The 14628-nt window shown below is 39.4% G+C and overlaps 2 protein-coding genes and 1 long non-coding RNA gene across 3 annotated transcripts; 2 read left to right on the top strand and 1 right to left on the bottom strand.

Annotated features, from left to right (window-relative positions):
* Nucleotides 1-2484: 2484 nt before the first annotated feature.
* LOC134438605 (uncharacterized) lies at nt 2485-5592 on the bottom strand. The gene is made up of 2 exons (XM_063188209.1): nt 4907-5592; nt 2485-4691 (listed from the first exon to the last, which is right to left on the bottom strand). The coding sequence occupies exons 1-2, from the start codon at nt 4922-4924 to the stop codon at nt 2532-2534; spliced, it is 2178 nt and encodes a 725-aa protein (XP_063044279.1). The 5' UTR covers nt 4925-5592; the 3' UTR covers nt 2485-2531.
* A 1009-nt stretch (nt 5593-6601) lies between these two features.
* On the top strand, nt 6602-9695 carry LOC134438623 (uncharacterized). The gene is made up of 2 exons (XM_063188235.1): nt 6602-7320; nt 7536-9695. Exons 1-2 carry the CDS (start codon nt 7303-7305, stop codon nt 9693-9695), a joined length of 2178 nt encoding a protein of 725 aa, XP_063044305.1. The 5' UTR covers nt 6602-7302.
* A 2020-nt stretch (nt 9696-11715) lies between these two features.
* Nucleotides 11716-14372, top strand: LOC134438257 (uncharacterized). Its single transcript, XR_010032544.1, has 2 exons — nt 11716-11949; nt 13906-14372. It is a non-coding gene; the product is annotated as an uncharacterized LOC134438257 (long non-coding RNA).
* Nucleotides 14373-14628: the final 256 nt, after the last annotated feature.

Genomic DNA, 14628 nt, shown 5'->3' with positions numbered 1-14628 from the left:
GCTTTGTCAGGGAATGTCATATGAACACATATGATATCTTGATGGAAAGGTGAGATTGTTCTGAATCCAGCAATACCTCATATGTATATATTTTCTGAATATTAAAGATGGCATATTGTTCAATGTATGAGGTGCCCAGAATGAAAAAAATCGAAAAGGAGTTACAGGACCTATTTCAATACACTTTAGTGGTGACAGGAATGCTCACAATTGTATTACAGTATATTACTTCAAATAAACTTATTATTGTTGTGTGGTGCTATAGATTATGCTTGAATGAAGAATCAGATTAGGGTGAAAATATATTTATCACTAGTGTATATATATATATATATATATATATATATATATATATATATATATATATATATATATATATATATATATATATATATATATATCATTTCTTGCACATTGTTAAGCTGGAAAATGCAGTGACTCCACCTACTTCCAATGCCTTGCAACTAGCTCATCAGAATATTGCATCACTCCTTTCAGGTAGATATGATAGAGGAAGGGGAAATAGAGTGGATGTTATTCAGTTTGTTCAGAAATCTTTTATCTTCCACGAAGTGAAGCTCTCCAGTTCTTCTCCCATGAAAGAGCCAGCTTTCCTTATCAGTCTTTCAAGACACCCAATACCCCCTCTTCATTGTGCTCCCTCCCCAGCACACCACTGCAGAGAAAAGGACACATACTGGCTTCAACAGTCTCATAGGGTAACGCTTTATTTTACGGTACAGTATTTACTATGTACTTACTGGGTAACAACTGGGTAACAGAGAGAAATTACATGGTACCTAGAATGTAAAAAGGTGGTAAATATGATGTAAATACTATGTAATTACAGGAGAAAAGCTCAAAACTTACCATGAAACTACACTGTGTATTTTCTGGGTAACAATTGGGTAACAGAGAGAAATTACCCAATTGTTATCCAGAAAATACACAGTGTAGTTTCATGGTAAGTTTTGAGGTTTTCCCCTGTAATTACATAGTATTTACATCGTAATTATCCCCCTTTTTACATTCCAGGAACCATGTAACTTCTATATGGTACAGTATTTACTGTACTTTCTGGGTAACAACTGGGTAACAGAGAGAAGTTACATGGTACCTAGAATGTAAAAGGGGGGTAATTACGATGTAAATACTATGTAATTACAGGGGAAACCTCAAAACTTACCATGAAACTACACTGTGTATTTTCTGGGTAACAATTGGGTAACAGAGAGGAATTAGATGGTGTATAAAATTTAAAAGGGGGGTTACTACAAAGTAAATGCTATGTAATTAAGAAGAAAATATCTCATGAATTACTATGAAAGTACGGTGTATTTTCTGGGTAATTATTGTTTGATGGCAATTTAAAAAAGGATGAAAGTACTACCTATTTACCTGTTTGTTTTACAGCAATACCACATTTAATTACTAGGTTAATGTGCTGCTCTGGATAGTAATTACACAACTCCAAAGTCAGAACTTACAAGGGAATTGCCCCAGTATTTCATTGTAGTTACTGTGTTTATCACCATACATACCCATGTATTGCATGGGTAAATGTGGTACTTACCTGACAAAACAATTGCTGGTGTCACACATTGCCATTGGGCTTTATCTTCATTCTTGTAGACGTTGAGTCAAAAGTGTTTGGTAAGTACATGGTAGGTTTCTGCACTGTTACCAAGTAACATATATTTATTTACCAGGTAAAAAAGGGGAAACTGTACTGTAAAGTAAAGCGAATGCTCTTACCAAAGTATTACCAATTTCTTACCAAGTAATTAAACTTGTTTCATAAATCATGTAAGTACATGGTAAGTTTCTGCACTCAGTAGGTTAGTGGTGCGCACATCCAAGACGCAGGTGCATGACAAAAGGCCAAAGTATTGTAGAAATAAGAAGAATGTCCGCACACTGCTCCCGTGTTGCTTTTTTATTTTTCTCAAGTGAGCGCTTTCGAGCTTTCGCTCTTCATCAGACTTGAATTGAGGTAGACACATGTCATATTTAAAGGAAAAGTGAATCACATGTTACATCAAACAGGTTCCGATTGGATGGTAGGCCTACACCAGATTCCAAGTGCTTCCCAAAGTGTACAAAAATATTTACACGTACATTATACAAGAGGCATTATCAAATGTCCAAACATATTTACAAAATATATACAGAATATTTATATACACCTACAAGCATAAACTTTTAAGTTTAAAAAAAACAAAACATCATTGTATGCTCATGAAGTCTAGGGTGTACAGAGAGATCCATCCAGAGTACTTGAGAACACATCAGGCCATATGGCCATCATAAATTCAAGTACACATGAGGTGTCTAACCAATCACAAGGTTGATATTATCATCAAGGAGACTACAGTACATAATTGTGTTAAAATATTCATCATAGTTAATAGGTCTACACATTTTCAAAGGACAAACAGAAGAACCAAAAACATTTAGAGTATTCAGTAGTGTGTGTTATTTAGTTTAGTTTTTCGTCCACACAACCGGCAATCACAGAGTCATTAGGCCTGTTACAGGAATGGTTTAATGCTGAAGTCCTCATTCATGCCCCTTGGTGCCATAGTATCCAGGGTGTAAATCCAGTACAGTTCCCGTTTGAGAAGTAAGTTGTCAATATTTCCTCCCCTCCTAGGCATTTTTACCAACTCGATCCCCATGTATTTTAGAGCAGACACATTATGTCGGGCCTCTTTGAAGTGGACTGCCACTGAACTTTTTATGTCCATGTTGCGTATGGCACATCTGTGCTCAGCTATCCTTGTCTTAAGTGCCCTTGTGGTCTTGCCCACATAGGCCAAGCCACATGGGCATTTGAGCATGTAAATCACATTTTTTGTAAGACAGGATATAACTCCCTTGATGTAAAATTTCTTTCCTGTATGAGGGTGGTTAAAGGAGTGTGTTTTACTGGTGAAGTTGCATTGTTGGCAGTTTCCACACTTGTAGTTGCCTGCTTGAATGTTACTTAAAAAGTGTGTGGGGGGAGGAGGCGGGGGTAAATCTGCCCTCACAAGCATGTTCCGGAGGTTTGGTTGTCTCTTGTAGACCACACGCGGTGGTTTGGGGAAAACCTTTTTTAGGTTCGGGTCAGAGTCAATGATGTGCCAATGTCTTTTCACACTCTGTTCAATTTCTCTGGCAATTGGGGAATACTGTACACAACATGATATTCTGGATTCTGTTTCATTATTTTTTGTTCTCCTAGTCAGGCATTGCTCTTGGGACATGTTGTTAAACCGGTCAGCAGCCTCTTCAATCCATTGATCTTGGTAGCCCCTTGCTTTAAACCTGTGTTTCAGAATGGTTGCTTGAGATTGATAGTCATCCTGTGAGCTACAAATTCTCCTGATTCTACTAAACTGTGATATGGGAAGGTTTTTCTTTAGAGATGTTGGGTGATATGATTCCGCATGGAGCAGAGAGTTTCTATCTGTGCTCTTGCGATATAAGTTTGTTTTTAGCTCATTTCCTTCCCTCATTACTAGAATGTCCAAAAAGTTCATTTTTGTTTTATCCACAGACATAGTAAATTTCAGGTGTTGATTATTCTCACCCATATATGTATGGAATTCTTGTAGCTGGTTCTCATCACCATCCCATATGAAGAAGATGTCGTCCAGGTAGCGTTTCCAGTAAGATATGTTCTGTACAAAAGGGTTTCTTTGTGTATTGAAGATCACATCGGATTCGAAGAGTCCCACATAGAGTGATGCAAAGCTGGGTGACATTTTCGATCCCATTGCCACCCCTGAGATCTGAAGATGGAAGTCAGAACCAAATAGGAAATAATTATATGACAGGACACATTCAGTCAAATCCAAGAGACATTCGGTTGTAGGAGTATTACTGGGTCTTTTTTCTAAAAAAGATTTTATCGCTTGTAGACCACCATCAAAAGGGACATTGGTGTATAACGACTCAATGTCCATTGTGACAAGGAGTTGTGGAGAGTCTTTCAGTTGTACAGACTGGATCATTTTAATAAAGTCCATTGAGTCTTTCACATAAGAGGGGAGAGAAATGACCAGTGATTGTAAAGTGTGGTCCACAAAAGCTGATATTTTCTCCGTCAGGGAGCCAATTGCCGCCACTATTGGTCGTCCCGGTGGTGTATCTATGAATTGTTTGTGAATTTTAGGCAGGGTGTAGAAAACTGGAGTGATGGGATAATCCACCTTCATATATGCATATTCATTTTTGGTTATATGTCCCATTTCCATTAGCTGGTTTAATTTCTCGTGTACAAGGTTCTTGAATTTCAGGGTGGGATTAGAGTCCAACTTTCTGTAAAATTTAGTATTTTTCAACTGGGTTTGTATTTCTCTCTCATATGACTCTCGTTTTAAAAGGATCACCGCTCCACCTTTGTCCGCATTCTGAATAATTAATTCTCCATCTTTTTGTAAAGTGCTCAATTCTTGTCTTTGCTTCAGGGTCAGATTGTTCCAAACTTTGTATTCCCTTTTCTTTCGCATAGCTGTTGTTACTTCCTGCTCGACTAGTCTGCAATATGTATCCAGGGAAGGATTTCTGTGTTTGGGAGGTATGAAGTGAGATTTACCTCTGAATCGAGATCTTGCGTCAGTTGGGGTCTGTTCCAGAGGCGCTTGTGTGTCCGTTTCGAGGGAGGGGCGTGGTGTCGCAGTCATCATCTCTGTTGTCCCTCTTGGCTGAGGAGGAATGTCATATCCATTAGTTACGTCTGCAGTTGGCCTGTTGTCCCTCGTTGAGAACCCAGGTCTATCACTGAAGAACTCTTTTAGTCTTAGATTACGAAAAAATCGTTGCATATCAATGTGTGTGTTGAAATCATTACATTGAGTTGTTGGGACAAACGATAAGCCTTTTGAGAGGGCTGCGTAGCAAGTGTCGGAGATTGTCTTACCAGACAGATTGATGACATTTAGCTCCTGTTCAGTCTCCGAGTGAGTGGATCCCTTTGGTAGTTTTGGTAGCCGTTTGCCCCGGCGGCACCTCTTCCCCTTCCTCTGGTCTGTGATTTTGGTGGTCTTCCTCGTGTGTGCTGATCTTGGGCTAAAAAAGCCGTTGAGTGGGCATGCTCTGTGTTTGTGCTGGAGTCTGAGTCGCGGGATGAGAAGGAGTGCCATTGTTTGGTGCGCCTTCCTCTCTGTCTGGCTTGGTTCTCCCCTGTTTTCGGCAGTCGCCACCTGTACACAGTGCCACCTTCATAGTCCGCCCGGACTTGTTCAAACTTTTGTCTCTTAAATGATTTCAGTTCTTCCTCTAATGTTTTCTTGTGTTTGTCACAGTCCTCCATCAGTTTTTCGAACCGTTCTTTATCCTGTATTTTTTCCGATATCTCTTTTTTTGCATCAGCGACTTGGTCGCGCACAGAATTCAGGTCTGTAGAGAGTTCACTAATTGTTAGGGCCATTAGATCAAGTGAACATTTGTTTAGAATTTCACACCATCTATCGCAAAACTCTTTGTTTTCCAATCCCAAGAATGGCTTTTTTGTTATTCTTAGCCCTCGAGGAATCATTTTGGCCCTGAGATGATCACTCAGTGAGACAGCGTGTAAATAAAGACGGTTTTCTGTGTCCAACAATTTACCCAATTTTCGGGTCAATGCGATGGAATCCAGATCTGGAGGAGTAATTGCGTCCGTGAATAAAGAGTCTTTATGCCAAGGGGCATGAATGAGGACTTCAGCATTAAACCATTCCTGTAACAGGCCTAATGACTCTGTGATTGCCGGTTGTGTGGACGAAAAACTAAACTAAATAACACACACTACTGAATACTCTAAATGTTTTTTGGTTCTTCTGTTTGTCCTTTGAAAATGTGTAGACCTATTAACTATGATGAATATTTTAACACAATTATGTACTGTAGTCTCCTTGATGATAATATCAACCTTGTGATTGGTTAGACACCTCATGTGTACTTGAATTTATGATGGCCATATGGCCTGATGTGTTCTCAAGTACTCTGGATGGATCTCTCTGTACACCCTAGACTTCATGAGCATACAATGATGTTTTGTTTTTTTTAAACTTAAAAGTTTATGCTTGTAGGTGTATATAAATATTCTGTATATATTTTGTAAATATGTTTGGACATTTGATAATGCCTCTTGTATAATGTACGTGTAAATATTTTTGTACACTTTGGGAAGCACTTGGAATCTGGTGTAGGCCTACCATCCAATCGGAACCTGTTTGATGTAACATGTGATTCACTTTTCCTTTAAATATGACATGTGTCTACCTCAATTCAAGTCTGATGAAGAGCGAAAGCTCGAAAGCGCTCACTTGAGAAAAATAAAAAAGCAACACGGGAGCAGTGTGCGGACATTCTTCTTATTTCTACAATACTTTGGCCTTTTGTCATGCACCTGCGTCTTGGATGTGCGCACCACTAACCTACTGACTGACCTACTTTGGAACCTCGGATGCTGCACTCCATGCCCTACTGCCACAAGGAACGGTGACTACAGACTCCATGAACTTTACAAGTATGTCGGAGCTTTCAAAAACGTTTGAATTCACTGAAGCGGACTACTTGAGGATCGCGCTCAAAGACTCTTTATTCACGGACGCAATTACTCCTCCAGATCTGGATTCCATCGCATTGACCCGAAAATTGGGTAAATTGTTGGACACAGAAAACCGTCTTTATTTACACGCTGTCTCACTGAGTGATCATCTCAGGGCCAAAATGATTCCTCGAGGGCTAAGAATAACAAAAAAGCCATTCTTGGGATTGGAAAACAAAGAGTTTTGCGATAGATGGTGTGAAATTCTAAACAAATGTTCACTTGATCTAATGGCCCTAACAATTAGTGAACTCTCTACAGACCTGAATTCTGTGCGCGACCAAGTCGCTGATGCAAAAAAAGAGATATCGGAAAAAATACAGGATAAAGAACGGTTCGAAAAACTGATGGAGGACTGTGACAAACACAAGAAAACATTAGAGGAAGAACTGAAATCATTTAAGAGACAAAAGTTTGAACAAGTCCGGGCGGACTATGAAGGTGGCACTGTGTACAGGTGGCGACTGCCGAAAACAGGGGAGAACCAAGCCAGACAGAGAGGAAGGCGCACCAAACAATGGCACTCCTTCTCATCCCGCGACTCAGACTCCAGCACAAACACAGAGCATGCCCACTCAACGGCTTTTTTAGCCCAAGATCAGCACACACGAGGAAGACCACCAAAATCACAGACCAGAGGAAGGGGAAGAGGTGCCGCCGGGGCAAACGGCTACCAAAACTACCAAAGGGATCCACTCACTCGGAGACTGAACAGGAGCTAAATGTCATCAATCTGTCTGGTAAGACAATCTCCGACACTTGCTACGCAGCCCTCTCAAAAGGCTTATCGTTTGTCCCAACAACTCAATGTAATGATTTCAACACACACATTGATATGCAACGATTTTTTCGTAATCTAAGACTAAAAGAGTTCTTCAGTGATAGACCTGGGTTCTCAACGAGGGACAACAGGCCAACTGCAGACGTAACTAATGGATATGACATTCCTCCTCAGCCAAGAGGGACAACAGAGATGATGACTGCGACACCACGCCCCTCCCTCGAAACGGACACACAAGCGCCTCTGGAACAGACCCCAACTGACGCAAGATCTCGATTCAGAGGTAAATCTCACTTCATACCTCCCAAACACAGAAATCCTTCCCTGGATACATATTGCAGACTAGTCGAGCAGGAAGTAACAACAGCTATGCGAAAGAAAAGGGAATACAAAGTTTGGAACAATCTGACCCTGAAGCAAAGACAAGAATTGAGCACTTTACAAAAAGATGGAGAATTAATTATTCAGAATGCGGACAAAGGTGGAGCGGTGATCCTTTTAAAACGAGAGTCATATGAGAGAGAAATACAAACCCAGTTGAAAAATACTAAATTTTACAGAAAGTTGGACTCTAATCCCACCCTGAAATTCAAGAACCTTGTACACGAGAAATTAAACCAGCTAATGGAAATGGGACATATAACCAAAAATGAATATGCATATATGAAGGTGGATTATCCCATCACTCCAGTTTTCTACACCCTGCCTAAAATTCACAAACAATTCATAGATACACCACCGGGACGACCAATAGTGGCGGCAATTGGCTCCCTGACGGAGAAAATATCAGCTTTTGTGGACCACACTTTACAATCACTGGTCATTTCTCTCCCCTCTTATGTGAAAGACTCAATGGACTTTATTAAAATGATCCAGTCTGTACAACTGAAAGACTCTCCACAACTCCTTGTCACAATGGACATTGAGTCGTTATACACCAATGTCCCTTTTGATGGTGGTCTACAAGCGATAAAATCTTTTTTAGAAAAAAGACCCAGTAATACTCCTACAACCGAATGTCTCTTGGATTTGACTGAATGTGTCCTGTCATATAATTATTTCCTATTTGGTTCTGACTTCCATCTTCAGATCTCAGGGGTGGCAATGGGATCGAAAATGTCACCCAGCTTTGCATCACTCTATGTGGGACTCTTCGAATCCGATGTGATCTTCAATACACAAAGAAACCCTTTTGTACAGAACATATCTTACTGGAAACGCTACCTGGACGACATCTTCTTCATATGGGATGGTGATGAGAACCAGCTACAAGAATTCCATACATATATGGGTGAGAATAATCAACACCTGAAATTTACTATGTCTGTGGATAAAACAAAAATGAACTTTTTGGACATTCTAGTAATGAGGGAAGGAAATGAGCTAAAAACAAACTTATATCGCAAGAGCACAGATAGAAACTCTCTGCTCCATGCGGAATCATATCACCCAACATCTCTAAAGAAAAACCTTCCCATATCACAGTTTAGTAGAATCAGGAGAATTTGTAGCTCACAGGATGACTATCAATCTCAAGCAACCATTCTGAAACACAGGTTTAAAGCAAGGGGCTACCAAGATCAATGGATTGAAGAGGCTGCTGACCGGTTTAACAACATGTCCCAAGAGCAATGCCTGACTAGGAGAACAAAAAATAATGAAACAGAATCCAGAATATCATGTTGTGTACAGTATTCCCCAATTGCCAGAGAAATTGAACAGAGTGTGAAAAGACATTGGCACATCATTGACTCTGACCCGAACCTAAAAAAGGTTTTCCCCAAACCACCGCGTGTGGTCTACAAGAGACAACCAAACCTCCGGAACATGCTTGTGAGGGCAGATTTACCCCCGCCTCCTCCCCCCACACACTTTTTAAGTAACATTCAAGCAGGCAACTACAAGTGTGGAAACTGCCAACAATGCAACTTCACCAGTAAAACACACTCCTTTAACCACCCTCATACAGGAAAGAAATTTTACATCAAGGGAGTTATATCCTGTCTTACAAAAAATGTGATTTACATGCTCAAATGCCCATGTGGCTTGGCCTATGTGGGCAAGACCACAAGGGCACTTAAGACAAGGATAGCTGAGCACAGATGTGCCATACGCAACATGGACATAAAAAGTTCAGTGGCAGTCCACTTCAAAGAGGCCCGACATAATGTGTCTGCTCTAAAATACATGGGGATCGAGTTGGTAAAAATGCCTAGGAGGGGAGGAAATATTGACAACTTACTTCTCAAACGGGAACTGTACTGGATTTACACCCTGGATACTATGGCACCAAGGGGCATGAATGAGGACTTCAACATAAAACCATTCCTGTAACAGACCTAATGACTCTGTGATTGCCGGTTGTGTGGACGAAATACTAAACTAAATAACACACACTACTGAATACTCTAAATGTTTTTTGGTTCTTCTGTTTGTCCTTTGAAAATGTGTAGACCTATTAACTATGATGAATATTTTAACACAATTATGTACTGTAGTCTCCTTGATGATAATATCAACCTTGTGATTGGTTAGACACCTCATGTGTACTTGAATTTATGATGGCCATATGGCCTGATGTGTTCTCAAGTACTCTGGATGGATCTCTCTGTACACCCTAGACTTCATGAGCATACAATGATGTTTTGTTTTTTTTAAACTTAAAAGTTTATGCTTGTAGGTGTATATAAATATTCTGTATATATTTTGTAAATATGTTTGGACATTTGATAATGCCTCTTGTATAATGTACGTGTAAATATTTTTGTACACTTTGGGAAGCACTTGGAATCTGGTGTAGGCCTACCATCCAATCGGAACCTGTTTGATGTAACATGTGATTCACTTTTCCTTTAAATATGACATGTGTCTACCTCAATTCAAGTCTGATGAAGAGCGAAAGCTCGAAAGCGCTCACTTGAGAAAAATAAAAAAGCAACACGGGAGCAGTGTGCGGACATTCTTCTTATTTCTACAAGTTTCTGCACTGTAACCGAGTTACAAATATTCAGCTACCAGGTAAAGAAGGGGAAACTGTACTGTAAAGTAAAGCGAATGCTCTTAAGTATTACCAATTTCTTACCAAGAAAATAAACTTGCTATGGTAAGTATCTGCACTGTTACCAAGTAACAGATATTCAGTTACTAGGTAAAAAAGGGGAAACTGTACTGTAAAGTAAAGCGAACGCTCTTACCAAAGTATTACCAATTTCTTACCAAGAAAATAAACTTGTTATATATCATGTAAGTACATGGTAAGTATCTGCCCTGTTACCAAGTAACAGATATTCAGTTACCAGGTAAAGAAGGGGAAACTGTACTGTAAAGTAAAGCGAACGCTCTTACCAATTTCTTACCAAGCAATTAAACTTATTTCATGTATCATGTAAGTAGGCCTACATGGTACGTTTCTGCACTGTTACCAAGTTACAGATATTCAGTTACCAGGTAAAGAAGGGGAATCTGTACTGTAAAGTAAAGCGAACACTCTTACCAAAGTATTACCAATTTCTTACCACACAATTAAACTTGTTTCATATCATATAGGCCTAAGTACATGGTAAGTATCAGCACTGTTACCAAATTACAGATATTCAGTTACCAGGTAAAGAAGGGGAAACTGTTCTCATAGGACTCTGTGTTAATTGCTAGCATGGAGGTAACATTTGCACTGATGTAGTCAGAGAACGGCAGGAAGTACAGGAGAAAGGTATAACCCAATAACTTAACTCAAGGGGAAATGTAATATGAGCTCATTTCCAAACATGGGACAGTATCACTTTAACATCCGAGTTGGCAGCTGATATAAAGACTCATCAGACCAGGCCTACATTTTTTACAATACAAGACTAGAGAAAGTATTGCCTGGACTGTTTCTGCTGCCAACTCGGATGGCTGCCTTGTTCCACACACACACAGGTGCATATATTTTATTATTATTATTATTATTTCATTCCAGAATTCCTGCTGCCCGTTCTTCATTTCCATTTTCATGAATATCACTTTCCAATTTCTAGGTATTATGACAGCACACATTGCAATTTTCATCAATGAAAAAATGAAAAGGGGGATTTTCTCCATGATCCTCAATTTTTAATTTAGAAACAGTCATTTTTAGCTGCAAAACTTACTATGTTCATGTAACCCAGTTGACAAATGCATATTAAAAACGTATTAGTTGATTAAATAGCATAAATTGTAAAATGGGATAATAAATAGTGATAATACTGATAAGGCAATTCATGAATGAAGGTTTGGTATCGTTAAAAACACGATTAACATAGCAGGACTTTTACTGTGACAGTTACGTTATGGGACTTTTATTTTGACATGCGTTTTCCACGCATTCAGCTTTCCGTGGAGCCGTTCCAGTCAGTTGAGCTGAGAAGAGCTCGAAAGCTGAAGGAAAGACTTCGTTTCTTCGGCTCCACCTTGGAGCTAGATATTGATAGAAAATTAATTCTAAGTTAAAGATACCTACTTCTAAGTTTCATTTTGGACCACCGAGCGACCTGCTCTGTAAATCTTTTGTGTTTTGAAGAGCAAGAAGCTGCGCTTCGTCGTGTATTGTTTCTGTTGAATCGTCTCGGTAAGGCAACCACCTGTATTTTCCCTACGGATGTAACTTTAGTGTTATTGCTTATCACTGTGAAATACTTCGGTGAAACCTCAGAATTGTATTTTGTTCTGTTAATACTTGTTGTGGTTAGTGTGAAAAGGGTATATTTTGGTTGAATTGAGTATAAGTTTAAAGCTTGGAATGAGTGGCCTGTAATTCACATGCTTGTGATCACGCACCCAGCAAGTGCGAGGGGAGAGGTCTGAACAAGTCCTCCTGATCATTACTGTGCTCGGCAATATCTGTGTGTAATTCCCGCGGTTTCAGTACCGAGTGATGTTTTTCATAGTATTCTTCCTGTTATTTGATAATGGTTATGTAACTGAATGGTATGCAATGCTTTTCAGTATAAGTGAAGTGTATGCGGTTTGCATATATTTTCCTTTGAGAAGTTTGATATTAATGTTGTACAACCAGAGGTGGAAAGAGTACCGAAAATTGTAGGCCTACTCAAGTAAAAGTAGGCTATCTTTAGGCTACTTTGCCTAAATCCTGCTCGAGTAAAAGTAAAAGTAGGCCTACCTATCTAAAAATCTACTCAAGTAAAAGTAAAAAGTACTTCACCTAAAAATGCAATTTGAGTAAAAGTACTTAGTTACATTTAATTAGCTTTTCTAGACAATGTAATGTTTCTTTTTCTTGAATATCGTCCTCCATAACCTCTATCTCTTGCTTGGCACCAGCCATCATCCAATACATTGATCCAAGATAGTACAATAGTGAAAATGCTGTGTGCCATCCTGCATCATCTTTCATTTCCGGCAGATTGTGGCATTATTTTGCGTGGCATTTTGTCTATTTTTTTACTCAGTACTCAGGCCAGGTTCCAGTGTAATTGACTTAACAACTTGGGTCAAAATGTACTCAAGTACTAGTAAAAGTATTAATTTTAAAAACTACTTAAAAAGTTCAAAGTACTCATAAATGCTACTCAAGTACAATACTTGAGTAAATGTAATTAGTTACTTTCCACCCCTGTGTAGGCCTACAACTACTTTAAGTTTAAACTGTTTGAACTGATATTTGATAAGAAATGTGAACATTGTCCTGTGTACATGTGTAGCTTAAAGTGGTAGTTCGCTATTTTAGACATTAAGCCCTGTTTGTGTGACTTCTGGGGTGAAGTAGAGATGTTCTCATCACAATTTTGACATTTGGTGCTGAACGGAGCATTTGGGTATCCAAGACTGCAGCCCCCCCACCTTTACATTGACTCCATAGAGCACTCAAGCAATCGATTATAAAATGGCATTAAACTTTTGTTTGAGAAGACATGGAACTCACCGTGTGGTCAGTGGTAGACAGCAATAAATTGACCCGAAAATTGCGGTGAAATATGCCTTCTAACTGTTGTTTAGCATTTGGCGGACCTATTTTTCCCCAGACGCCGTTGAATAGCAGTAGACATCCAGCCAGTAGGTAGCGATAGTGTGTTGTTAATGTAGACATCAAGGAGCGAGGTAGAACGGCTATCTCCGAGTGGGGCTGGCTACAAAAACTACAGCTTGCATACAAACCATAGATAGTAACGTAAACAAACGCACCCCCATTTCCGGTCGCGCGGAGTAATACTAGTCAAACCAATACAATCAATGAAGACGGACAATAATGAATATATCTTCTCTGGAAGCGTATTTCGCGGTGATTTTCGAGCCAACGTATCGCTGCCCACCTCTGACCACTCGGTGAGTTTCATGTCTCTGCAAACGAAAGTTTAATGCCATTTTATGATCGATTGCTTGAGTGCTTCATTGGAGTCAATGTAAAGGTGGGGGGGCTGCAGTCTTGAATACCCAAATGCTCCGTTCAGCACCAAATGTCAAAATTGTGATGAGAACATCTCTACTTCACCCCAGAAGTCACACAAACAAGGCTTAATGTCTAAAATAGCGAACTACCACTTTAACTAAGGGTATGGTTACACAGGTGAAGTTTTTTGGACCTGGATTCCGCTGTGGATTGATGACTACGTTTGATGGCGAGCCACCCACCCCATTGAGTCGGATCCTGTCCTGTGTCATTGTACGTGGCGCATAAGCTTATGTGGTAGGGTTGTGACCTGCCTGTGTCACAACAACACTGACTGACTGACTTGAGTTGTTACTTTAACGGTTTACAAACTGAACTAAGGCCTTGAACTGAACGGAACTACTATAAAGGAACTACTTTTTCTTTTTTTTTTTCTTGAACAACTGAAAGGAACTCTTTTCTCTTTGAGGATTTAAAGGACTGATTTAAAGGACTGTTCCCAACTTTTGGAAAATAGACAATTACTCACTTTTGAAGGACAATTCATTTTATTTTATTTTAAAGGGTCAATTCTTTTCTTTTATTTTGGGAATATGTACATATTTTCTACCTTGCAATTCATAACTAAAGAAAGAAAAAAAGTATATCCTTGTGTGGTGTCTTTTAATTGCACTTATCTTTTTGCACTCTCCCAGAGCCTAGTGTCTTTATTCTCTAGCTATTGAACCTGGCCTATCATCGACGTGTACATACCTAGTAGTGGGTTACATTCATACTAGTATATATTAGTTTATTACCTAAACATAATAAAATTTGGCAATAAGCAGCACAGTTCCAATGAGCAGCATAGTTGCAATACTGTCGTTTGCTAGCCTGATAAACCAGACTAAATGTGGATGT

This window comes from Engraulis encrasicolus, chromosome 22 (genome assembly GCF_034702125.1).
Source record: "Engraulis encrasicolus isolate BLACKSEA-1 chromosome 22, IST_EnEncr_1.0, whole genome shotgun sequence".
Taxonomy (NCBI): Eukaryota; Metazoa; Chordata; class Actinopteri; order Clupeiformes; family Engraulidae; genus Engraulis; species Engraulis encrasicolus.
The sequence above is the reverse complement of the archived record's forward strand: the minus strand, read 5'-3'. Positions and strand labels throughout refer to the sequence as shown.